We start from the raw sequence: 27855 nt of genomic DNA, 5'->3' as shown, positions 1-27855 counted from the left end.
GGGAAGTACGCCTCATATTTAGCTTCCCCCATCTGCTGTGGCGTGCACAATGAAGCGCTTGTCTGCCGCGGCCTGTGTCCTCTCTCTGTCCGTTTTTTCTTCTTCCTGAAGCCACAGATGTTCCCAGTGCCATCCCATTGAAGCGCCTCCGGACAGACTGGCTCTTCTGTTGGTCAGTGTGTACGTGCATGCTTGTGTGTGCATGTGGGTGTGCGTGCGCTAGTGAACTGTCTCCATGGGAACTCTACAGCCGGCTTTATCAGTGTAATTATTGTACAGACTTGGGGACTATAGACAGTCAGTCATTCAAAGAGTCATTGTTCTCATTTCTGAGAAGAAATACCTACCTTCCTCTTTCCCCAGCAAGAGCGTCAATCTCATCGAAGAACACAATGGAGGGTGCGACAGCTCTGGCCTTCCTAAACAACTGGTGTTGACATATGCCAATATATATAGAGAGACACGCATTAATATATAGTAGACCCCGATTCTGCATATACATTGTACTGTAGAACACTTGTCAAACTCATTCCACGGAGGGCCGAGTGTCTGCGGGTTTTCGCTCCACCCTTGTACTTAATTAATGAATTAAGGTCACTAATTAGTAAGAATCTCCCCTCACCTGGTTGTCTAGGTCTGAATCGAAAGTAAAAACCCAAAACCTGCGGACACTCGGCCCTCTGTGGAATGAGTTTGACACCTCTGCTGTAAGATATTAAATTAATTTATTTTAAATGTAAGTAGTCCACATATTCAGTGTATTGGGTATACTGTATGACAGACAATGAAAGTTGGCCTGGTACTCACCTCTCTGACAGCTCTCTCAGACTCCCCTACATATTTACTCAATAACTCTGGACCCTGAAAGAGACAGAGGGAAGTTGGTTCTCCTGTCCAGTGACATTATAGGACCAGGAGTGTTCCATACGAGGGAAAACTTTAGACCGTAGTTATACAGTACAACTATTAATATCAATATAAACACTAATGATACACCTAATAACACTGTTTACCTAGCTACAAGCTAGCCTCACCACTAATTTCTGACAGGAACACACCAAAACAACAATGAACAAACCACTGAGAAGTTATTAACAGCCCGCCAAGAAATCTTTCAGACATGAAAGGGATAGTTATTTAAGGGATAGAGGGGAAGGGAGGGGAAAAAAGAAAAACAATAATTGAGAAGGAAGGCAAAGAGGACCAAGGAGGTAGGGTAAGTAAAGCTGCTGTGGCCACTCTGCACCCTCCATCCGAGGCAGATAAACATCCACTCAGACCGTCAGGACGGACTTCCTTCCCCTGCAATCCACCCTTTTCAACACCTCTGAGCTGGCAGGGACACAACACATAAACGGCAGCCCTTTTGTCTCCTCAGAACACGACAGCATTGTGGAGACTGACTCATTCATCCCCAGTTCCTCTGTGGTGGTGTGGCCAGGCCAGGTCTGGGCTTGATAATGTATGAAGTGTATTTATTTTACTAGCTAAAACAGCACATTTTAAAGTGTCCTTTTATTGCCCACAGCACAAGGTGCACCTGTGTAATGATCATGCTGTTAAAGTTAAATAAAGGTTAAATAAAATAAATAAATACAATCAGCTTCTTCATATGCCACACCTGTCAGGTGGATTGGATAGATTATCTTGGCAAAGGTGAATTGCTCACTAACAGGGATGTGAACAAATTTGTGCACAATATTGGAGATAAATAAGGTGTTTGTGCATACGGAAAATTTCAGGGATTTTTTTTATTTCAGCTCATGAAACCAACACTTTACATGTTGCGTTTATATTTTTGTTTAGTGTAGGTACATTTCTATGTAGCTATGTATTAGATAAATGCTTCTATTGGCTCCCGAGTGGCGCAGTGGTCTAAGGCACTGCATCTCAGTGCTAGGGGCATCACTACAGACCCTGGTTCGATCCTGGGTTGTGTCACAACCGGCCGTGATTGGGAGTCCCATAGGGCAGTGCACAATTGGCCCAGCGTCGTCCAGCTTTGGCCGGGGTAGGCTGTCATTGTAAATAAGAATTTGCTCTTAACTGACTTGCCTAGTAAAATAAAGGTTCAATAAAAAATTGGTGTGTGTGAGACAACATGATAATGGAGTGTTAGGGTTTTACTGTACATGACAGAAGTAGTATAAATTATAGTAAAGCACGGATAATGTATCAGAGTCAAAGCTACCAACACACTAGGGGAAAATACGTCATGATTTTGTAATTGTAAAAGTACTAGCCTGGACTTTATTCCCAAACAACATCTACCAGAAAAATAGCCCCTTTTGAGAGACTTTTACACAATCTTTCTGTCTTTTCTTTCTAATATAACAGCCTATCCACCATCTTTTACCACTGACCCCCTCTAAATCAGGCTGGCTGACAGCTTCTGTCACGGCCCCATTGCACCCGGCAACAGCTTCCAAAATAAGCGCCAATCAACGATTGGTGAGCTGATCAATCAATCTCCATCAAGAGGCCTGGACAGAGCAGGGCGAGGGGTAGGGAGAAGGAAGGTGTAGGGGCGAGTGTTGAATTGGGGTGGAGGGAGGGGGGGGGGGGGGGGTAAAGGGGATGGGGTGATGAATGAAGAGGACAAAGACAGGGTCGGAGGGGTCAAGTGAGGAGGCCTGTAGGTCTGCCTCCAAGGAAGCCAGAGAGTCTGAGGTCCTTGAGATAATCAGGGACATATCCCTTTGTTTTTTAACTGGGTTAAAGCCAAGGGAATGGCTGCTGGTATATGTAAATAGGCATGGCTAAGTATTTCTCCCCAATTTTGTGATTACGATCTTGTCTCATTGCTGCAACTCCCCAATGGGTTCGGGAGAGGCAAAGGTCGAGTCAAGCGTCCTCCGAAACATGACCCGCCAAGCCGCGCTTCTCAACACCCACTCGCTTAACCTGGAAGCCAGCTGCACCAATGTGTCGGAGGAAACACCGTTGAACTGATGAACAAAGTCAGCCTGCAGGTGCCCGGCCCGCCACAAGGAGTCAGTAGAGCGCGATGAGCCAAGTAAAGCCCCCTGCCAAACCCTCCCCTAACCCAGATGACGCTGGGCCAATTGTGCGCCGCCCTATGGGACTCCCGTTCACAGCCGGTTGTGACACAGCCTGGGATCCAACCCCACTGCAATGCAGTGCCTTAGACCGCTGCGACACTCGGGAGACCCGCAAAGTATTTTTGGGACAACAGAAAAATGTGGTGATAGTGTTACTAGCTATAGTTGTAGCATTATTTACTTAATGTTGTGTAAACGACAAAGGTCCATGCTAGGTCAGCCGTAACTAAAGGAACTGTGCTTAAAGGCGATGCAACTGCAAAACTGATGCATTACAGGGGTGGGATTTAGGGAAACTTGTAGGTGTAAAAAGGACACCTCCCTGCCCATACATTGACCATTTGGAGAGAATGCAGGCAACAATCAAATGTTAAATGATCATCACCTTGATGGCGAGAAAGTTGAGTCCGCTCTCATTGGCCAGAGCCTTGGCGATCATGGTCTTGGAGCAGCCTGGGGGTCCGTAGAGGAGCACCCCTTTAGGGGGCTGGATGCCCATGCGGGTGAAGGCCTCAGGGTGCCTGAGGGGCCACTCCACCGCCTGTTTCAGTTTCAGCTTCACCTGCTCCATGCCTCCCACGTCCGACCAGCGAACCTGCAAGGGAGACAGTCAGCAAGGGAGACAGTCAGCAAGGGAGACAGTCAGCAAGGGAGACAGTCAGCAAGGGAGACAGTCAGCAAGGGAGACAGTCAGCAAGGGAGACCGTCAGCAAGGGAGACCGTCAGCAAGGGAGACATTCTGCAAGGGAGACAGTCAAACCATTTAGACACAACTGGTAACAGAGAAGAATATGTGCTCCTAGATACAGAAGTTTTATAGACAATGGAAAGAGAGATGTCCCCAATGGGCTGTATAGGATGGCAGTTTTAATGGAGCTTGGTATCTAGCGGTGTTATGGTAGCTTCAAGAAAACCCAGGTTTGAGAGGATAAAAAGTTTTATAAGTCAAAAGTAATATCCTTATTGTGGGGCAAGAAAGTTCTGGGTTCTGTGTGTCCAGTGCTTATTTCTCTCTACAGCTGTAATTAATCAATCAATCACTGAAATACTGTTTGTATTTTTGCTCTGGGCAAATGATTTGGAATAATACAGGAAAAGCATTGGGCCAGATCTGGGCGGAGAGTGACTCAGCAGACAACACAGAGAGTCGGACAGCAGCTGTCACTTTGACGAATGATGGGCAGAGGCACGCGACTCCAGGAGATAAAACCGATAAGGAGAGCAGGGATTGGACAGAGCAATAAGCCCCCTTTTCCTCCACCTTTCACTACATCAGCATGACTCTGTCTCTCACTCTCCTTCTCACCATCTCTCTCCTTCCATCTCCACCTCTCCCTCCCTCCTCTGCCCGAAGTAACACATCCCAGGCCACCGGCGCCGTCTCCCGGGAACAGAGCACTTAATGGAAACTTGGCGTCCGGCCACATACTGTAAATACCACACGTTGAACAATTTATAGATAGAGAGAGAGAGCGAGCGAGCGAGCGAGCGAGCGAGCGAGAGAGAGAGAGAGAGGATGGTGGGTGAGGAAAGAGAGAGAAAGAGATAAAGATGGTGAAAGGGAGATGGGAAGAGAGCATGGGAGGAGAGAGCATGGAAGGAGAGAGCAAGAGACAAGAGAAAGCGAGAGAAAGAGAGAGGCACAGCCACCCCTTGCCAGAATCTATGGGGTGTAAATCAATCAGGCAGCTTCAGGTGCCTCTACCCTACCAGGCTAGCAGCAGATGTGCACAGTAAAGATTTATACCCCTTTTTCTCCCCCTGAACCTATTTTGTTGTGTTTCTGTTCAAGTTTTCTGCAGACAAAATTAACATGGCGCTGGAGTGAATGACAGTAAAAAAGGCATCATTAATTGCAAGGTGCTTTTGTCACGAACACGGCGGATGTGGAATTAGAGGGTGCAGATTGAGTCACACCTTGCTGCGTTGATTTTACTCCCCTGCCTCTTTTTCTCTCTCCGAGACCCAGTTATTATCTTTTACTGTTGTTGTCTGAAGTTTACAAGGGGCCTCTTAGGGCCCGGGCTTTGATGGGGTTGCCTGGGATGTGGGAGAGGAGGGTGGGTGCGACAGTAGTTGTGGTGGGTACTTCTCCAGACAAGAACTTGGAGAGGAAGTCGAAAAAGGGGAACGGAGCTCTCGGCTGCAGCTGCCAGATCCAAATATTAAAAGGTCCGGTCGGCCTGAGAGAGAGAGGTGTGCTCTGCTCTTGCTCTCGCCAGGCCTAGCTCCACTGAAAGTTTCTTATATAAATGGATTAGAATCAAATGTTTTGCACTCATATGGATATAATCAAGTCGGAGCTCTGCGGCCGACCCTTCAGCTGCAGTGCACTGAGGGAAGGAAAAAAACTCAAGCCCATCTTTTGTTTCCAGGAACTGGCCGCAAGAACTGAATGTCTCGGGGTGAGCTCAGTGCAGAGGAGCATTAGGAGGAAGGAGAACGGACTTTTTTCTATTTTTTTTCTCTCTCTCTCTGGCAGGAACCGATGTCGACCCGATCTGCTTCCAATTAGTGCTGGAGATGATGTTAGCCTCTTCCTGTCCGTTATGTCTTGCACATGCAAACTCCAAAACATCCTGGAGTCTCACCACTGTCCACCCCCCCACCCCCCCACCACTGAGTGTGTGATTCATCTCCGTTTCAGGGAGGGCAGCAGTATGGCTGGGGGTCATTTCCATCCGACGCTTCCTCGGTTTGAACCCTCCGTGAAAACCGCACGTCAACAAAAGTAACTGGGGATCTGAAAGTTTCTTCTCCAATGCACAAAATACTTAATGCCTCACTTGATTACTCACCGTACTGTTGACATAATACATTGACTGGTAGTCCAATGAGTAATTAAGCGATTTGCGCTCCTGAGAAGATTTGTTGACGTTTCAGAACATGAGACTACAAGACACTTTCCGTTGTGCCGGTGACATCAGCAGAACTGTTGTTCCATCTTTGGTGGTACCCGATAAATTTAATGACAGTTTATATGTCAACCTTATATGCCGACAATTTACATGCCGACCTTCAAAAAGAGTCTAAGGAGCTATAATCCAGACACACCTTGGGAACATCGATGGCGACCTCCCTCATGGCACTTGGTTTGACCTCTGACATGGCCCACTGAAGGTCCTGGAGAGTAACCGTCACTGTCCCCATCAATTGGAGGTCTGACGGCTGGGAGCCACTGCCGAGAGCACGCCTTAATGCATGCAGCCCTGTAAAAAAGACCAAATTGATAAACATATTTGTTAAACATACAGGTTTTCAAAATATCTAGGTTTAGTTCACAATTTCCTGTAGGGTGATATTTTGGAAAATAGTGCATGGTGGGTAATAAGAGGTAGAACATTCTGATAAAGAACATTGTCACGTTAGAGACGCTTTAGAAATGCAAAATTCACACAGGATGGACATTTTGCAAGTCTAAGCTGAGTTGATGACGTGTACAGTTACTAGGAGGAAAGATGCCCCAAGCTGCAAAACAAGTCATGTTTTCTGAAAATCAATACTTTGTCGTTCAGCAACACGCCATTGTCAAAATGTCAACAATAGGCTAAGCCTCACTTTCCTCCTTTTTCAAAACGACAGGCCATACAGTGATGGATAGTTTCCCATAAGTCCTTGGCAGCCGCTCCACGACTCCAAACACACACTTACTTTCACACAGTAGAACTTTCACCTCACCTCTCAGGCTCCTACATGTCGTGATGACGAATCCCTAACGAATGCCTAATCTCCAAATGAACACTAGTTCCCTTCACTCTTTCAATTCAACAGGGAACATTGGACACGCATAGCCAGGAAGAAAAGCGGCAGAGGAACTGTAATTGACGCGTTATGTTTGAGATTAACTCTCTCATGACTAGAGGCGACTCCGTTACCTGCCGAGTATAAAAAGGACAACGGTACAAATAACTTAATCTGTGCATTAATAATGGGGTTGGATTTGGAGTTCGTGTTGGGCCTTGCAGAGCAGGGCCACAAAAGAGTGAGCCACGGAGAGAAATAGGCCCGTTTACAATCAGCATTCCAAGGGGCCGGGGTGATGATAGCTCATGAATAGGCCACATCGGCACTGGTGACGGGACAGGGAGCACGCTAGAGGGCGTAACCACAGGAGGAAGGGAGCGAGAATAGGGATTACGGCCTACATCAGTATCACCGACAGGGAAGGATTAGAACAAGGATAAAGCCTTGTTTTCCAAGAGTGTGTCTCTTGGAATACTGTGGCATTAGAATTCTGAATTGGCTTTTCTTGAAGATGATTTCGGGAAAATAAAACAAAAATCCTCACAGTGCGTGTTTAATACAAAGGAGAAAGTGGGCTTCCTGTGGGTTTTGGCATATTTGTCATGTGTAATTTGTCTTAAACAGTCTATGTCAAATACATCATACAAAAGGAATTAGATAATCTCTGAGACTAGATAAACATGTCACGTGTCCAGTCAATACAAGATAAGTAAAACTATGTGTAAGAATCAAGGACAAAGAAAATTCTGAATAAGGCTGGTTGAACTCTGTGCAATAGATAGTAGATACAAATATGAACGGGAAAATCCTGAATGAAAAGCTGCTGCTAGGAGTAAATCAGCCTCATTTTTAAAGAACCCTACCGCATGAAAAACCTGCACTCGAGTAGCCACCGCTCATATCCAGTTGTATAGATTCAAGCCATGCATGTAGGATAACAGGCATTTGATGAACAAATGATACAGTGGCTGAGCGCATGATTACTGGAGGCTTCCACCTCTCCTCCGAGCTGGGGCCAGGGACTGGGGTGGTTGGGGCTGTGGGCCAGGAGGACAAGAGGGGATTTATGATCAGACAAGACTGCATCCTGTTTATATTTTCCAGGATTCAAGAAGACTGAAAAAAGGGACAGAGGAAAAAAGAAAAACACAATGTGGAGAGAGAGCGCGTCCGTGAGCGGATCAAGCCAAGGTTAGTGTGTTCCAGGTCCTGGGCTCTGCTCTCGCTGTGTCCTGTCTCCTCTCCCCAGAGTCCCCCCCACATCACATCAATCCCGCCTGACCTGGCCCTGCCCGATGACATGGCCATCTCTTCTCCATTCAAAGCTCCAGGGCTCTTCGACTAGCAGTACAAAAACATCTGCCTCAGACTGGAGCCTGAGACCATGCACAGGGTAGGAAGGAGGGGAGGGGGCAAGCATATTTTTCTGGGGAGAGGGGGGAACCACATGTGCTACCAGGGGGACTCTTTACTCCTCCTCCTCCTCTTCTCCACTGCTCAGCCTCCTCATCGCATTAAGAGGGATGTTCAAAGGGTAATGGAGGTCAGGGCTTGGTTCATCAGGCAACGTCTTCTTCAGTGATGGGGGAGAAGAAAATCTATATAGTTAAATATCTGGATATTATTTTTGATTATATATCGTATTGTTTTGACAATATCGCAATATTATTTTTGCGCTAGGTGGCTGTACCTGTACAAAAACTCCAGTATAATTCCTTCATAGCTTGTTCTCCATCATCTTTTTAAATAGGGAAACAATTTGTTTTCAGCACTTTTATTTCCCTGACTGAACAAAACTCGTTTTCTCATGGCTCTCTCTTGTCCCTCTGCAGCAGACATATGGTGAGCAATATGTTTGAACCATGGAATCCCAATAAAACCACAGCATCGAATCGCATACATACAGAATTGTGAGAATCACAATACATATAGTATCGGCAACTAAGTATCGTGATAATATCGTGACGTGAGGTCCCTGGGAATTCCCAGCCCTAGTCTATTTGCCTTTGAAAAAGAAGCCCACTTGACAGTCGGGTGACCATGAAAGCCTTCGCACCCTCTTACCTGTTCCAGTATATCGTAAAAAACGATGCTTGTCTGTGGTGCGTTATACTATCTAGAATTTTGGGTTAAGAAAGAAAAGTCTGCACTCATAAGGCTGAGGAGCCTTATGGAAAAAAAGCCCCCGAAATGCTGTCTTCCTGGATTGACAAACGTTTTGTCCAGCTAAGGATCTTTCTCTAACCAATCGCTGGATACAACATAATACAGTTGCTGAGGAATAACCTACTGAACAAAATGTACCTAATGAAAGACCAGACCAACTCACTACCCAATGTCAATATGAGCCACTGATGGGTGTCTACACAACCTAAGCAAATGCTTAGTTAGCAAGTACATTCATGAAGCAGATTAATGTAGTATCCAGCCTGGAATCTGGATAGCCCAAAGGCAAAAGGAAATGTAATTCAACAATGTGACTCCAGCATTTCCGCTTCAGGGATTATATCCCCTGGCTAGGCTTGGCTCGATCCGAGCACACATTTGGTTTAGTTATGAAAACATCCGATACACTGTTAGAAGAGGAAAAAGAAGCGACACAACAAGATTTAATCTGAACCTTATGTGGATTCTCTTTTTTTTCACTTGTTCTTTCCTGAATGCTTCAAATTTACCAGCAATCCGCGGGAAATTGAGAATGGGGTGCCCCTGGCTTGGGGAGGAAGAGACAAGGTGAAGGCAGGGGACTGTGGGCTGGTAAGAAGAAGAAGGGATGTTCCCAATTATCTGGCACCAAAACAGGCCCTCCCTGACTCAAGGCCCTTTATCCAGGGCCACCTCCACCATCCCGGATCTGTAAGAGAATGTGAGCCACAGACCAACATATCTAAGACACCGGAGCGTTCTACTATAACTACCTTCAAAAACGACTAGCTTGGATGAATTTGGGCAGTTTTCAACTTTGCTAGAAAGACAGGCAGAGGAAACTGAGGTAACTCTAGTAGAGGTAAAGTAAAAGTTCCCCCTGCCGAATTCAAGGGCTTCTTATACAGATCTATTGTCTTGATATGACAACAACAACAACAGTGGTAGGTCATTTATGGAACTCCATCTGTGGGTGTCCATCTGCACTTCTACAACATGTTCAAAACTTATTTAGACATGAAAAACCCCTCCGTAACACCTTCACCTGTCCCCCCATCCCGGGGCACGTCAGCAGAGCAGTGTGGGTCTCGAGCGACGTTGTTCTCAAATGAATTGTGAAATACTTTTGGCACTACACCATAAAAAAAAAACAGGAACATTTTCATTACTCTGAGGGGCTTCCGGAGCGCTCTTTGCACCTGTATTTACAATACCAACATCTGTTCCAGCACTGAAAGACTGCAATAATATGTGCTCTTAAACACACACACTGGGAAAGGGAGGGAAGGAGCGAGCGAGCGCACAAGCTGCCATTAATAAAGGTAAGGACCGAGGATAAATAGTACAAGGCGAACATTTCCGGATTTTATAAACAGAGCCGGCAAATAAACGTCACATACTGATCTGGCAATATTTATGTAGCCTGTCCTAAAATTCCAAAAGTGCCTTTAAAAGGACTGTGGAGTCGGGAAAAGTGCTTTATATGGAAGGCTTCCTCTGTAAACACACATCAAGCATTTACCACTGTTGATCTCATTCATGTCTTTGCAGCAAGATTTATGTCAAACAATATTCGCCTCATTTTTCCCTGCCATTTTTTCCACTCATACTTACGCAATAAAATAAATTAGCATTCCAAAAACTAAACCAAATCAAAGTTTAAAGTTTGGGCTTCCGAGTGGTGTAGTGGTCTAAGGCACTGCATCTCAGTGCTAGAGACGTCACTACAGACACCCTGGTTTGATTCCAGGCTGTATCACAACCGGCTGTGATTGGGAGTAACATAGGGCGATGCAAAATTTGCCCAGTGTCGTCCGGGTTTGGCCAGTGTAGGCCGTCACTGTAAATAAGAATTTGTTCTTAACTGACTTGCCTAATTATATAAAGGTTAAATAAAAATGTAAAAATAAATAAAATGGTCAGGTACACAGATTTGCAGATTGTTATCGCAGGTGCAGCGAAATACTTGTGTTTCTAGCTCCAACAGTGCAGTAATACCAAGCAATACAAATAAAATACACAAATTTACAAAATAAAGAAATATCACAACGAGAAAAGTCAGAAACCAGAACATATAAATAAATACATACACATACAGTGCCATCGGAAAGTATTCAGACTTTTTCCATATTTTGTTATGTTACAGCCTTATTCTAAAAGTGATTAAAATGGGGGGGGGGGGGGGGGGGGGTTCCTCCTCATCAATCTACACAAATTCCCCCACAATGACAATGCGAAAACAGGTTACCCCACAATGACAAAGCAAAAACAGGTTTTAGAATTGTTTTGCTAATTTTTATATTTTTTAACTGGAATATCACATTTACATAAGTATACAGACCCTTTACTCAGTACTTTGTTGAAGCACCTTTGGCAGCGATAACAGCATCGAGTCTTCTTAGGTATGACACTATAAGCTTGGCAAACCTGTATATAGGGAGTTTCTCCCAATCTTCTCTGCAGATCCTCTCAAGCTCTGTCAGGCTGGATGGGGAAAGTTGCTGCACAGCCATTTTCAGGTCTCTCCAGAGATGTTCGATCGGATTCAAGTCCGGGCTCTGGCTGGGCCAATCAAGGACATTCAGATACTTGTCCGAATCCACTCCTGCCCTGTCTGTTTGCTTAGGGTCATTGTCCTGTTGGAAGGTAAACCTTCGCCCCAGTCTGAGGTCCTGAGCACTCTGGAGCATGTTTTCATCAAGGATCTCTCTGTACTTTGCTCCGATCATCTTTGCCTCGATCCTGACTAGTCTCCCAGTCCCTGCTGCTGAAAAACATCCGCACAGCATGATGCTGCCACCACCATGATTCACGGTAGGGATGGTGCCAGGTTTCCAGCCCTATTTGGTAAAAGACCATATTATGGCAAGAACAGCTAAAATAAGCAAAGAGAAACAACAGTCCATCACTACTTTAAAGACATGAAGGTCAGTCAATCCAGAACATTTCAAGAACTTTGAAAGTTTCTTCAAGTGCAGTCGCAAAACTGATCAAGCGCTATGATGGAACTGGCTCTCATGAGGACCGACACAGGAAAGGAAGACCCAGAGTTACCTCTGCTGCAGAGGATAAGTTCATTAGAGTAAACTGCACCTCCGAATGCAGCCCGAATAAATGCTTCACAGAACAAGTAACAGATATATCTCAACCAACTGTTCAGAGGAGACTGCGTGAATCAGGCCTTCATGGTCAAATTGCTGCAAAGAAACCACTGCTAAAGGACACCCATAAGAAGAAAATATTTGCTTGGGCCAAGAAACGCGAGCAATGAACATTAGACCGGTGGAAATCTGTCCTTTGGTCTGATGAGTCCAAATTTTAGATTTTTGGTTCCAACCACCGTGTCTTTGTGAGACGCAGAGCAGGTGAACGGATGATCTCCGCATGTGTGGTTCCCACCGTGAAGCATGGAGGAGGAGGTGTGATGGTGTGGGGGTGCTTTGCTGGTGATGCTCTCTGTGATTTATTTAGAATTCAAGGCACACTTAACCAGCATGGCTACCACAGCATTCTGCAGCGATACGCCATCCAATCTGGTTTGCGCTTAGTGCGATTAACATTAGTTTTTTAACAAGACCATGAGCCAAAACACAGCTCCAGGCTGTGTATGGGCTATTTGACCAAGAAGGAGAGTGATGGAGTGCTGCATCAGATGACCTGGCCTCCACAATCACCCGACCTCAACCCAATTGAGATGGTTTTGGATGAGTTGGACCGCAGAATGAAGGAAAAGCAGCCAACAAATGCTCAGCATGTGGGAACTCCTTCAAGACTGTTGGAAAAGTATTCCTCATGAAGCTGGTTGAGAGAATGCCAAGAGTGTGCAAAGCTGTCATCAAGGCAAAGGGTGGCTACTATGAGGAATCTAAAATAAAATATATTTTGATTTGTTTAACACATTTTTGGTAACGACATGATTCTATATTTGTTATATCGTTTTGATGTCTTCACTAAAATTCTACAATGTAGAAAATTGTAAAAAGAAAATAAAAATCCTTGAATGAGTAGGTGTGTCCAAACTTTTGACTGGTACAGTATGTATGTATGTATGAACAGTTGAAGTCTGAATTTTACATACACCTTAGCCAAATACATTTGAACTCAGTTTTTCACAGTTCCTGACATTTAATCCTAGTAAAAATTTAGTTTTAGGTCTGTTAGGATCACTACTTTATTTTAAGAAAGTGAAATGTCAGAATAATAGTAGAGGGAATTATTTATTTCAGCTTTTATTTCTTTCATCACATTCCCAGTGGGTCAAAAGTTTACATGCACTCAATTAGTATTTGGTAGCATTGCCTTTAACCTGTTGTGGTAAGGGGGCAGTATTTTCACGGGCGGATAAAAAATGTACCCGATTTAATCTGGTTACTACTCCTGCCCAGAAACTAGAATATGCATATAATTAGTAGATTTGGATAGAAAACACTCCAACGTTTCTAAAACTGTTTGAATGGTGGTGTCTGTGAGTATAACAGAACTCATATGGCAGGCCAAAACCTGATAAGATTCCATGCAGGAAGTGCCCTGTCTGACAATTTGTTGTCCTTCTGTTGCATCCCTATCGACATTACAGCATCTGTGCTGTAACGTGACACTTTCTAAGGCTTCCATTGGCTCTCTAAAGACGCCAGAAAGTGGAATGGGGTGTCTGCTGTCTCTGGGCAAAGTACAGCAGCAGAGTTTGTAAGTGGTCAGCCTGGGGACAGTGAGACTGGAGATGCGCATTCACGAAGACTTCTCCATTTTTTTCTTTCAGGCTTTGAATGAATACAACGTTGCCCGGTTGGAATATTATCGCTATTTTAAACAGCGTTTGACATGCTTCTAAGTACGGTAATGGAATATTTTGAACATTTTTGTCACGAAATGCGCTCGCGCGTTACCCTTCGGATAGTGACCTGAACGCACGAACAAAACGGCGGTATTTGGATATAACTATGGATTATTTGGAACCAAAACAACATTTGTTGTTGAAGTAGAAGTCCTGGGAGTGCATTCTGACGAAGAACAGCAAAAGTAATCAAATTTTTCTAATAGTAATTCTGAGTTTAGGTTGTCCCAAACTTGGTGGGTGTCAAATTAGCTAGCGATGATGGCCGAGCTATGTACTCAGAATATTGCAAAATGTGCTTTCGCCGAAAAGCTATTTTAAAATCGGACATTGCGATTGCATAAAGGAGTTCTGTATCTATAATTCTTTAAATAATTGTTATGTATTTTGTGAACGTTTATCGTGAGTAATTTAGTAAATTCACCAGAAGTTTTCGGTGGGTATGCTAGTTCTGAACATGCTAATGTAAAAAGCTGGTTTTTGATATAAATATGAACTTGATTGAACAAAACATGCATGTATTGTATAACATAATGTCCTAGGAGTGTCATCTGATGAAGATCATCAAAGGTTAGTGCTGCATTTAGCTGTGTTTTGGGTATTTGTGATGCATGCTCGTTGCTTGGAAATGGCTGTGTGGTTTTTTTGTGTCTATGTACTCTCCTAACATAATCAAATGTTTTGCTTTCGCTGTAAAGGCTATTGGAAATCAGACAACGTGGTTCCATTCAGGAGAAGGGTATCTATAAAATGGTGTAAAATAGTCCTATGTTTGAGAACTTTGAATTATGACATTTTGTGGCTTTAAATTTGGCGCTCTGATTTGTCACTGGCTGTTGAATAGTGTGGGACGATTTCGTCCCACCTCCCCTAGAGAGGTTAAATTGTTTAATTTGGGTCAAACGTTTTGGGTAGCCTTCCACAAGCTTCCCAGAATAAGTTGGGTGAATTTTGGCCCATTCCTCCTGACAGAGCTGGTGTAACTGAGTCAGGTTTGTAGGCCTCCTTGCTCGCACATGTTTTTTCAGTTCTGCCCACACATTTTCTATAGAATTGAGGTCAGGGCTTTGTGAAGCACACTCTAATACCTTGACTTTGTTGTCCTTAAGCCATTTTGCCACAATTTTGGAAGTATGCTTGGGGTCATTGTCCATTTGGAAGACCCAGTTGCGACCAAGCTTTAACTTCCTGACTGATGTCTTGAGATGTTGCATCAATATATCCACATAATTTTCCATCCTCATGATGCCATCTATTTTGTGAAGTGCACCAGTCCCTCCTGCAACAAAGCAGCCCCACAACATGATGCTGCCACCCCCGTGCTTCACGGTTGGGATGGTGTTCTTCGGCTTGCAAGCATCCCCCTTTTTCCTCCAAACATAACGATGGTCATTATGGCCAAACAGTTATATTTTTGTTTTATCAGACCAGAGGACATTTCTCCAAAAAGTACGATCTTTGTCCCCATGTGCAGTTGCAAACCGTATTCTGGCTTTTTTATGGCGGTTTTGGAGCAGTGGCTTCTTCCTTGCTGAGCGGCCTTTCAGGTTATGTCGATATAGGACTCGTTTTACTGTGGATATAAATACTTTTGTACCTGCTTCCTCCAGCATCTTCACAAGGTCCTTGGGGAACTTTAAACTTTTTGGAGGGCGTGCTCTCTCTGCTCTCCTGTAATCCACAATCAGCTTTATCGTTTTGTTGACGTTGAGGGAGAGGTTATTTTCACTCCGCTAGAGCTCTCACCTCCTCCTTGTAGGCAGTTGGCCTACCCCTATTGTGTCGTCAGCAAACTTGATGATTGAGTTGGAGATATGCATGGACATGCAGTCATTGGTGAACAGGGAGTACAGGATGGGACTGAAGCCGCACCCCTGTGGGAAAGGGAAAAGGGAAAGGGGGATACCTAGTCAGTTGTACAACTGAATTCCTTCAACTGAAATGTGTCTTCCGCATTTAACCCAACTCCTCTGAATCGGTGAGGTGGGGGAGCTGCCTTAATCGTCATCCACGTCTTCGGCACCCGGGGACCTGTGGGTTAACTGCCTTGCTCAGGGGCAGAATGACAGATTTTTACCTTGTCAGCTCGGGGATTCGATCCCCAACGCTCTAACCACTAGGTGCCCCTGTGTTGAGGATCATAGGGGCGGAGGTGTTGTTGCCTACCGTCACCACTTGGGGTCGTCTCCTCAGCAAGTCCAGTACCCAGTTGCACATGAAGGCGTTCAGACCCAGGGCCCATGAGCTTAGTGATGAGCTTGGAGGGCACTACTGTGTTGAAAACTGAGCTGTAGTCGATGAACAGCATTCTTACATAGGTATTTCTCTTGTCCAGGTGGGATAAGGCAGTGTGCAGTATAATGGCGATTGCGTCATCCGTGGATCTGTTGGGGTGATATGTGAATTGTAGTGGGTCTAAGGTGTCGGGCAAAATGGAGGTGATATGATCATTAACTAGCCTCTCAAAGCACTTTATGATGACAAAAGTGAGTGCTATGGGGCGCTAGTTATTTAGTTAGTTAACTTCACTTTCTTGGGTAAAGGAACAATGGCGGACATCTTGAAGCAAGTTGGGACAGACTGGGATATGGAGAAATTGATTATGTCAGTAAACACTCCAGCCAGCTGGTCTGCATATGCTCTGATGATGCGGCTTGGGATGCCATCTGGACCGGCAGCCTTGCAAGGGTTAACACACTTAAATGACTTACTCATGACAGCCATGGAGAACGAGAGCCCACAGTCCTCATGACAGTCGGCGGCTCGATGTTGTTTTACTCGATTACTTTGTAATCTGTGATTATCTGGAGTCTCTGCGTCTGAGCCGTTGAATTGCTACTCCACTTTGTTCCTGTATTGTCGTTTTACCTCTTTGATTCCCTTATGGAGGTCGTAGCTGGTCTGTTTGTAAACCTCCATGTTCCCAGTCACCTTGCCATGGTTAAATGTGGTGGTTCGCACTTTCTGTTTTGCACGAATGCTGCCATCTATCCACGTCTTTTGGTTTGGATAAGTTCTAATCGTCACAGTGGGAACAACATCCTCTATGCACTTCCTGATGAACCCAGTCAACGAGTCAGTGTATACATCGATGCTATTCTGAGAGGCGACCCGGAACATTTCCCAGTCCGCTTAATCAAAACAATCTTGAAGCATAGATTCCGATTGGTCAGACCAACATTGAACAGTCCTTACCACGGGAGCATCCTGTTTAGGATTTTGCCTATAGGTGGGGAGGAGCAGAATGGAGGCAGGGGAGGGCCTTGTAGCCATCCCGGAAAGGAGAGTAGCAATGAACCAGGGTCTGTGTTGCGCTTGTAGCACAGGAGATGTGTTGCTAGAATTTCGGTAGCTTTTCCCCCAGATTTCCGGGAGGTAATACGGTCGGCATTTGATGGTGAGGTATTCCAGATCGGGAGAACAAAAGGACTTGAGTTCCTAAATGTAACCACAATCACACCATGAGTTGTTAACCATGAAACAAACCCCTCCGCCTTTCTTATTTCCATAGTTCTTTCTTCCTGTCCATGCGATGAATGGAGAGCCCCGCTGGCTGAATGGACAGGGACAATATATCCAGAGAAAGCTATGATTCTGTAAAACTATGTTACAGTCCCCGATGTCTCTCTGGAAGGAGATCTTCGCCCTGAGCTCGTCTACTTTATTGTCCAGGGACTGAGCGTTAGCGAATACTATACTCTGAAGCGATGGATGGTATGCACACTGCCCAAGTTTAACTAGGGCCCCACTCCTACCTCTTATCCAGCATTTGCGTTTCGGTGCAGCCCCCGGGATGAATAGAGCTGCCTCGGAAACAAAGGATCCAGGTCAGGGAAGTCTAATTTCTGCTTGAATTTCTGGTGAGTGACCGCCAATCTAATATCCAAAAGTTACTTACATCTGTAGATAATAATACAAGAAACGTTCTGAGCAAATAATGTAAGAAATAACACTGGAGAAAAACAAAATACTACAAAGCTGGCTAGGAGCTAAAACCAGGGCGTCCTTGTCTTGGCGCCATCTCTCTTTGGTCAGCAAGGTTCAAATTAACGATCTTCAAAGAATGAATTCCAAAGTTTAGAACTAAAAGGTCTAGAGTTACAAAAAGAAAACTCATAGCACATCAAATCTACAGTGGAATCATAAAGTATTCAGACCCCTTTCCTTTTTCCACATTTTGTTATGTTACAGCCTTTTCTAAAATGGATTAAATTGAGCCATCAACCAAGCTAGCTAGGCATACATGAAGCTTAATACAAAATGTAACTACTTTTTGGAGAGAAAAAAAATGCATACATGGCAAAAAAATATATATCTTAAAAACCAACATTTTAAGAAGAGTACAGGCTTCCTATTCTCCTGCATTTTCCAAAGGGCTTCCCCTGTTTAGAAGGCTTTGTAAATAGTTGGTCCGGATGTGGCACACAGCAATTTACACTGTTTAGACTGAGGAAATGACTCATCTGCCACCACTAGGATCAGTTCACCATCATAACGACAACATAAAGACGCCTAAAAACCCTGGGAGAGACAGCATGCCGGGACAGGCCTCCATTCAAAACAGTGAAAAACACCTAGGGTTGATCACAGATGGGGACAATAGAGTACTATTTATAGAAACTTACATTAAAATCAATAGGTCTACAATGGGCCACCTTTGTAATTTAATTCTTAAAACATCTAATAAATCACTGTGTGTTTACTTCATTAATACAAAAATAACTCCAAAATATATTTGTAATCCCTTATTTCCCAGCGCTTCCTTTGGCCCTTGAAATGCTCAGTCTGATCAAGTTGGCGTTAGGAAATACATTTTCAGGTATTTAAATACACAGCCCTGATTGGATGACAGGATGGTCTAGACCTCACCCCCTTACCTAGATGAACAGTCATTGATCTATTATAATCAGTTCACATTGTGATGTCATGATGTGGGCCAAAAATACACCCCACCTGAACAGGCTGAAATACCAAGCAATAAAAAATTTACTTACACAAAAAGGGCATTATTATTTTGAGTGTTAATTTGACCTTATAGTGTGAAAAAACACTTAACTGCACTGCCCTTTTAAATGACTATACATAATTAACTCTTCACCATCATTGATTTCTCCCCCCCCATAAAGGCCATAAATCATGCGCTATGGGCATATTCATAGAGTATGCAATATAGATAAACAATTAGTATGCATGGGAATTGCCCCCACCGCTTTGGGACACCTTCCCTAACCATGTCAAAAAGGTCAATTACAGGTGCACACGTTGCGCACAGCGCAATTTCACGAGCAAATACCACACATTCAACCATCCTATGACAGGAAAACCTTATAAAATTAAAGATATCATAGCATGCGCTACAAAGAATTTAGTTTACATATTGAAATACACTTGTGGCCTGGCCTATTTGGGCACGCTCAAGACACACATATCCGAACATAGGAGTCGAATCAGATACCAAGACCCCAAAAGTCCAGTCGCTATGCACTTTATGACTGCCAGACACAATGTTGCCTCATTAAAGTACATGGGTATCGAGTATTTCAAAGTCCTGAGGTGAAGGGGGGACGTCGATAGACTTGTATTGCAAAGAGAATATGTATAGACCGCTCTAATTGGTGTTTGTCTTATGTCTATAAATATGGGTGTGGTACACTCCCGGTGAAATGACCTGACAAAGATCCTTGCAGGATGGAAAAGTTGTTTGTATATTCATGAAAGTATGTGGTAGAGCTTCTGAGTGTGCGGGCTTTATTTAGTTTATACTGACTTTTTTTCACCACCCCACTTAAAGGATGTGGGTTTGATCACACTTGACTGCAAGGACTGATCTTCCATGATATCAAAAAAGTATAATTTTAACCATGTTGAGGCTATATGGTGTTTGTTTACATTTAATTTGTTTAGAAACATTGGAGTAAAACAAGCTTATATTTTGGGTTCCGATGGGGTACGACAGTTGACCTAAGGTCATGAGGCATTTATACATTATGTTCTTCAAGACACAATGGGACATATCAAAATTGATGTAGCAACTGCTGATTGCCGCATTAAATTAGACAAAAACATATTGAACTCGATGCACACAAAAATAACTCACTTCCCTATTCACATCTGCTTTTCATGCTAACCTAACACAGAAGCACACACGTGCAGACGGCCGTTTTGGGCTTGCCATCTTTCCCTTTGTCTACAGAGTGTCCGTCTCAGGTCAGAAAAAGAAAGAAAGAATTTTAAAAAAGGAAAGAGAGGGGAAGAGAGACCAGGAGAAGCTACAAATAGCCTTGTGCAGCCGGGTCTGGTCTAGCCTACAACAAGCAGGGCACCATTGTACTGCTGGGGACTGGGGGAAGGATGTCAGAAGCCCCTGACCCTGTCCTGGGGTGAGCAGCTGGTCGTGGGGTCGGTCCGGTCGTGTGCATGACACCCTCACTGCCCTTCTATTTACAGGAAGAGACGATGCAGCGAGCCACGTTCCCCCTCGCAGGTCATTGTTACCTGAAGAGGACTGGGAATTGGGGGAAACAACTGGGGTTCCTTGAGAAGTTTTCATGACCGTATGTTGTTGTCCCAGACAGCAACAGAGGAAAAAACACACATCAACATTGTGGTGTTGGACAGGGTCTATTAGAGTTGACTGTCCCTTAACACAAACATAAAAACACACACACACACACACACACACACACACACACACACACACACACACACACACACACAGTGTGGACAGTGGAGAAAAATGTGGAATGGGTTGAAATTAGTTTTTGTGACCGATACTGTATCTGAACTAGCATTATGTATGGATCCATAGCATTGAAAGTCTTGATACGGTCGGATAGAGAGATCCAATCTTCTCTGGAGACGGTTAGTTTTTCCTGTGGTACACATATGAGGTTCTGTGTTTGTCTAGTGCTTTGGGTTTCAGCATCGGAGAGGGGGTTGGGGGGGGGGGGGGATCTTCCCTCCAGGGGTTTTCTCTGAAAACACTGCCAGTCACGTCTGGCCTCTGCGGACAGTAAATCACTCTCTTCACCAGAGCGCTTCCGTGAGCCGAAGTAGTAGCCCTCCTCAACTGGAAATGCAATACGCCACGTCCCCAAGACCACCCAAGAGGCTCTGAGGGTCACACACACACACACACACACACAACAGGGCCTCTTGACCGACGGCCACAGAATCACCCCAACATCCTGTTATCCTGACACTGTTTACCGGCTAGGGGGATTGGGTTGCAGGGTTAAGGCTATGTGGGCCATGAGGAATTTCACAACAAGTTTGTTTTTTACTTTAAAAAGGGTTTTCTCAATGGGATCGACAAGCCAAAGTAAAAGCCCACATCCTTAGGTCAGGAGTCTCAGAGGGTTGGTGTGGTGAGCCACTCAGTTTCAGATAATGAGAAACTACAATACGGTGGTGAGAAAAATTGCTTTTTCATAGCGTAACCAGCTAAATGGTGATAGCTACATTGGTGGACATTAGTATAACGAATAAACTACTGGATCATATACCAATCCCTCACCTCAATTCTTAGGCCCCCTATTGGCTATAGTGAGCTAGGTGTTGCTCTTTGATTGGGCCAAGCATACAGAAACATCACGTAGCCTTTCCTTGCGGTTAGCCTAGCGTTACTTGCCTGCCTCCTTGCAGACGGCGGCCAGGTCTGCCCCGACATATCCATGAGCGGCGTCCGCTAGCTTGGTTACCTCGTCGGGGGTCAGCCTACAGGGCACAGAGGTCAGCAGCTTCCGTAGGATGTCCACTCGCTCCGTCGCGCTTGGTACGCCCACCTGTAACCGTACACAAGTTTAGCAAGTTTATAGGGCATCAACTAGCTAATCCTGATTGAAATACAAGGAAGTGTTGTTAAGCAAGAGCAATTACAACCACTAACAGCCAGCTTGCGTAGTAACAAAAATGGAGGTTGGGTTTCTCTGTCAACAGATGCTTCAATGGTGTCAGACTACTGATGAGGCGGATTCTGCTTTCAGAGGCCAAGTTAACCTCCCATTTCATGCAAGAAAGTCATGACCATCAAGCTTTTATGGAAAGAGGATCATTTTGTACATGTATTAAACTGCGAGTTTGACCAATTCCAGTCCCCGTGCTTAGGGGGTGCAGGGTCCTCCCCGGGAATATTTTTATGTAGAAAAACAGAGAAGCTCAGTTCTGGTGACTTTTTTTAAAAGGAAATTCTACACCAAAATGTATGAAAATAAAATCATGCTGATATCATCTAAAATATAACTTCCACTTCCAGAAATGGACCCAATAACATATTGGACCATGCATATAGCCTAGCCTATGCATTGTCTATATTATCAGACGTGCTATTAGCCATAAGCATTATCACCTGTAGCCTAACTGATGAGAATAGTAGATATAAATACATAGGCTGAAGCATGAGGTTTCTCCATCTGCATTTACCCCATTGGACACAACATCCTGATTGTTATTATTAATACTTATTTACTAAAATAACACACTTTTTTTGTTTCTATTGCAAAGTAAGTCATTGCACTTTTAAGACGCCATTGCCCCTTTAAGAGCTCTGTTGTGCAGCTACACAAAACTGCATTTGTAAAACGATGCCACGTGCGCAATTGAAGGAGTAGAGAAATAAACATGGCATCAATGGAAAACTGGGATCCCCCTCTTTTTTAACAGAGGCCAAAACCACTTTCAAAATGCATTTGCCAAAACTGTCTTCAAAAGTGTTTCCCCGCGATCGCATTAAGAATTGTTGTGCATTGACTGCTTATCAGAATACATGTTTCCTCCCATGGCTCTCCCAACTTGAATGCCCCTCGAGAGGAATATTACGCTCTCATACGCGATTCTACAATGGTCTCAAAAACAACCTCATCAGAATCCATATGACAGAAATCTGTCGCAGTGACTGAGAACTTTGACCCCTGCATAACCTCTTCCCTCTGGCTAAGCTGAATTACCCACCTCCAGTTCCTTGTCGAAGCGTCCGGGCCGGCGGAGGGCGGGGTCCAGGGCGTGGGGCCGGTTGGTGGCCCCTAGGACCAGAAGTTGGCCTGAGTGGCCCTCCTGGAAGAAGAGACAAACCAGGTCAGGGAATAAATAATAATATTAGATGATATAATATAAATAATAATATAGATTGATAATCAATAAACGAGGCGTTGGAATGGAAGAGAGGGATTGGAACAGTAGGTGTAATAAATCATTAATCATAGCCCTAACCGATGACACTGACACTAAAAGTTCACCAAACATAAACAACATTTTCAGACTGTAAATGTGTCTAAGGCTTAATAACTTACTAGTTTACATCTTCTGAAACCATCAGGCATTATCTGGCAATGCAACATTAATACTTTAACAGAGTTCCTTGTGCTATATGCGAAAATGAACATCCCTGGCTAGTTTACACGCTGCTGTGTTTTTTCCGAGGGAGGTCCGGCTGAGAGAGGAGAAATGATTCCATTTCCACCTTCCCCGCCGCCTCCCTCCAATACCACAGGGCTATCAGGGGGGCCAAAACACAAATACATTACAGTGAGAGAGGAATTCCGTGTGGGTGCAGGAAGTGCTTTCTCCACATTCCACAGCAGCAGGCCCATGGTGGTTGGAATATACAACAAGCCTTAGCATTGGTCTGGAAAAAAAGACAGCAGGAGGGAGAGCAGCTGCTTCAGTGCACCATCTGCACCATGGAGCTGGGCTGGGGAGATGAAGATGTACTTGGCGATAACGTGATGCTAATTTGGCACGTCATGGAGACCGGCGGTGATGGGTTTCCCAGGCTCCCTGTGTTCTCTAAGGGGGAGGGAGGGCGGCTGTCGAGCCATCTCTGATCGTGGGCCTGAGCTCTCTTTTTCTCATTAGCCTGATTCGCTGACAGAACACTCAAGATTCAGCAGACACTCAGGCGATACAGACAGAGAGAGAATGTCTGAAGAATGTCCAGGAGAGAGCGGGATGTTTTGGATGTCAGTCTGCACTTCCAAGGTTGATGTGTTTATAAAATTAAAGTATCACTGTAGAGATTGTGTGTATACTCTGTAATTGCACTCACTGAACCAATCCCGTCCATGAGAGTGAGGAGGGAGGCCACAACGCGCTTCTCCACCTCGTTCTGAGCCCCCTCTCGTTTGGGACACAGCGCATCCAACTCATCGATGAAAATGATTGCAGGTTGCCTGTGTAAACAATGCGAAGCCTTAGTTGTTGAACACTTCTTAGAATACTCTACTTTTCATGTAGTGAAATGTATATTGATGATAGGATTCAGAAAAACACATACAAAAAAGGGCACAAATACGGGACACTTGTTTTCATTATTTACCTTTGAGAGGCTTCTGTGAATATCTGTCTCAGTCTGGCCTCTGTTTCGCCATAAAACCTGTAAAGACAGGTTGAACACAAAATAAACAAAGGTCACTTGGTTTGGCTGTACGAGCATCACTAACCCTCAACATATGGCCTTTAACTTATACTTGGTACCCAACCACATTTCATTAGGTAGGAATAATGTGCCCATACTTGCTCATGATTTCTGGACCGTTGATTATAGTCATGTGTGCCCCGACCTCATTGGCTATGGCTCGTCCAATCATAGTCTTTCCTGTTCCTGGGGGGCCATAAAGGAGAACTCCCCTAGGAGGTGTGATTCCTGTATCATCAAAAGCACAAAAATGCATACAATCAGAGTTGAGTTTTCATGAATTTGAGCTACAGCAAATTGTTTTCAATTAAGAATTTTCCAATTCAACTCGGTACAGAGTGCCACCTTGAAAGGAATAACATATCTGTGTACCGTAGTTGGAGAAGAGCTCTGGGTGTTTGAGAGGCAGTTCAATGGTCTCTCGGATGACGTTCAACTGGCTGCTGAGGCCCCCAATCATACTAAATGTGACCTTTGACCTCTGGGCCACTGTATCCTCCATCTGCTCCTCTTGAGTCTCTTTGTATCTGTCTCTGAACTTCACTTTAGTGGAAAAGGACAAGCAGTAGAAGGTGTCAGTGCTCAGAGCTCCACCAGGGGGAGTAGTGAACTGTTTGTCTGTGTTGATCTGCTCTGGGCTGAGGGCACTCCTATCCTCCATCTCCAGACTGAGGCTGCCCTCCTTGGGCTCAGTGGGAGTCTGGGGGTTGCAGGGGGGAGTTGGGGGGACACATGGCACACAAAAGGGCCTGCAGGGGGTACTGGCTGCAGGACCAGGCTCCCCCGGATCCCCGGCCTGCTCCTCCATGGTCAGGAAGCTGAGCTGCAGGGACAGGTCCATGGAGGTGGAGGGCAGTGCGGAGCTCATCAGAGATGTGTCCTCCGGGTCAGGCTCCAGTCCCGGGGAAGGCGGGGGTCTCTCCAGGGAGAGGCCGTCCACCCCTGTCACCCGCTCCACCCGCAGACTGCACGCTCGCCCAAAGTACGTCAGGGATAGGGAGTTTCCAGGGAGTGGGATCTTTCCATCTAAAATATAAACATTTGGACACTTACTATGAAGGTAATGCAATGAAAAGTTTTACATTGAAAAGTTGCATATCCCTTGCTATATAGCCCCATGAAAAATAAACTGGCTTACCCAAAGATCGGAGGAAGAAGTTACTGAATTCCTCCGAATTGAGCGCATCATCCTTTAGTCTGCATTGATAAATGAAAAGCAAAAGACAAAATGTAATATTCATCATGCAATTAACATAACTGTGAAGAAATTTCTGACTCATCACTGAATTGACTATAAAACTGTTGTTGCACTTGCCTCAACAGCAGATGGCGACATTAACCTATAGTATAAAATTTCACCTGACAGCAAGGAAACTGTTCTACTTTGTGCTGCCATGGGTGTATGTGTATTTTGTAAGCAGGATTCAGACATCTTTGACTTAATGGGAGTATCAAAAACAAATATTTCCTGTCGTGAAATTGTCCTTCCTCCCAATGTACCAACACTTCTAAAGACCCAAGGGGAATACGACAGCAATGGCAGACTAATACATCATTGTTCATCATATTTATGGCTTCACAAGTAGCTTTAGCTCTACTGCTTTACCTGGTGGAGAGAAGCACCTCTTTTGCCTGTAGCACAGGTCCTGTCAGGGGATGAACAGTAACTCCATCCCCAGGCTTCACTTTCAGGCTGTTCTGAGTACTTTTCAGTAGGCCAATTTTACCGCCAGGGAAAGACGCTGCCGGCCAGGCCAGACACACCTGGAAAAAAACAAAAAAACAGCATCTAAACTTGGCCTGGAAATTATCCGACAGCATTTGTGTTAGTCTAATATTATTCAAGATAGACTGTTTCTGGGTCAACTGCTGATATTGTCTCCCCATTGTTCAATTCATAGTCAATAAGTACATGCACATATACAACATTCTATTACGTCGATGAACACATTGTTGACATACCTCTTGTTGCCCAGTATTGCTCGACAATAGGACTGGTCTTCCAATGCAAATGTTACCAGACTTCATTGCATTTATGCTCAGCTGGACAAGGAATGCTTTGCATCTTTTGGAAAGCTTATCATCTGCTGTATACAAATGGTGACATGGGGGTGACATGTAAGACAATAGAGGGTAACACGCATGGCAAAAGCCGTGTGATCATGACTCTTAGTTCCACCACATTACACATAAGTCATTGGACGAAGGCGTCTTCTGTACGGGGGAGTTTTGTTAAGTGCCCCGACGCTCAGTCTGACCATTAACACGCATCACCTGGGGTACGGTTTTAGAAGCATAAGGACCGTTTCTTTCATATGAGCGAGAAATCCTTTTTTTTTTTTTTTAACAAAAGATTAAATTGATGCATACCTTTATACGGTTTGTGTTCCCACACGGCCATATCCCCAATTTACAGTGCGTGTTTACAGAAAAATGTTGACTTCTTGTGCTAATTATATAGCTATCTGTGTCTCCTAACACATGTGTGTAATTGGAAAACGGACACAACAAACTTGATGTCACTGAAGAATATTGTTGGCTACAACTGTGTTTAAACCGGTTAAAACAGTGTCCTGCACAAGAGTCTGCTGAGGGGAGGACGGCTCATAATAATGGCCGGAACGGAGAAAATGTAATGGCATCAAACACATGGCAACTGTGTGTATGACGTATTTGATATCGTTCCCCTAATTCTGTTCCAGCCATTACCACAAGCCCATCCTCCCCAATTAAGGTGCCACCAACCTCCTGTGGTGTACAGTAAGTGTGTATTTTCCATTTGTTAAATTATTTTGACCTGATATAAAAGTAGAGGGATTTATGTTTCTAGAACCATACCACAATTAAGAAACGATTTTAGTTTAGATTGAGTATGTGGCTTTCAGAACCAATTTGCCTTCAAACAGAACAGGTATGGTCCTTCGACTATTAGGAGTAACGTTTGGCTCCTTTAGTCCATTATTGGGCTATGTGTACCCATATGCAACTTAACCAAATGATGGGTCTGTGTATCAAGCTACACTCTCACCCTGTTCCTGGAGCACTACCCTCCTGTGGGCTTTCGTTTAAATCCCAGTTGTTACTAACCTGATTCAGTTTATGAACCAGCTAATTATTAGAGTTTGGGGCGCTAGATTTGGGTTGGAGGGAAAACCTACAGGACGTTATCTCTCCAGGAATAGGGTTGGCGAGCCCTGAGCTACACCATACATCCATCAGGTATGCGCAGTGCTAGAGTTCTTGTTCATTGGTGTGTATAATTCATGAAATCTTTACGGTAAATGACATTTACATTGTATTCAGACATGTTATCATGATAGTATCATAAGTGCAGCAAAACTAGCTAACAAGATACAGTAGCTAGCTACCTTTCTCAATGAATTCAATGACTGTGAATGAGTTGAGATTCTTGCTGCCTCCCCCCTCGTGCCCCGAGCTTTGCAAGCTAGTTGAGTCACTGGAGCCTTCTCTGAGTCCGCTTGAGTTGTCACCTTCAATGACTCTCCTAACTTTGCTTTTGTTTTTCTTTGAAGACATTTCTCTAATTCAATTTTGCAATAGCATAGCTACATTTAAAACAGAACTTTCATCCCAAGCATGGGTGAATCCGCTAATATACACTTCCTGGTTAAAGTTCAGTTCCTCCTCTTTTACCGTAA

At 44.4% G+C, this 27855-nt stretch overlaps 1 protein-coding gene across 3 annotated transcripts in view; it reads right to left on the bottom strand.

The window, feature by feature from the left end:
• Nucleotides 1–27836, bottom strand: part of afg2a (AAA ATPase AFG2A) — a 130290-nt gene extending 102454 nt beyond the window's left edge. For 2 of the 3 annotated variants that reach the window (XM_014212022.3, XM_014212024.3), the window contains exons 1-14: nt 27565–27836; nt 26159–26283; nt 25803–25960; nt 25335–25393; nt 24569–25222; nt 24295–24424; nt 24098–24154; nt 23828–23951; nt 22735–22836; nt 21416–21569; nt 6117–6271; nt 3448–3657; nt 808–861; nt 348–427 (exon numbers count right to left, since the gene is read on the bottom strand). In XM_014212022.3, the coding sequence (XP_014067497.1) occupies nt 348–427; nt 808–861; nt 3448–3657; nt 6117–6271; nt 21416–21569; nt 22735–22836; nt 23828–23951; nt 24098–24154; nt 24295–24424; nt 24569–25222; nt 25335–25393; nt 25803–25960; nt 26159–26283; nt 27565–27733 (2231 nt within the window). In that variant the 5' untranslated portion in view covers nt 27734–27836. The remainder of the gene's footprint in view (nt 1–347; nt 428–807; nt 862–3447; nt 3658–6116; nt 6272–21415; nt 21570–22734; nt 22837–23827; nt 23952–24097; nt 24155–24294; nt 24425–24568; nt 25223–25334; nt 25394–25802; nt 25961–26158; nt 26284–27564) is intronic. The other variant, XM_014212023.1, reaches the window with a different exon arrangement.
• Between the last annotated feature and the right edge of the window lie 19 nt (nt 27837–27855).

Source organism: Salmo salar, chromosome 09 (assembly GCF_965601325.2).
Source record: "Salmo salar chromosome 09, fSalSal1, whole genome shotgun sequence".
Lineage (NCBI taxonomy): Eukaryota > Metazoa > Chordata > Actinopteri > Salmoniformes > Salmonidae > Salmo > Salmo salar.
This window is presented reverse-complemented; position numbering and strand designations above follow the sequence as displayed.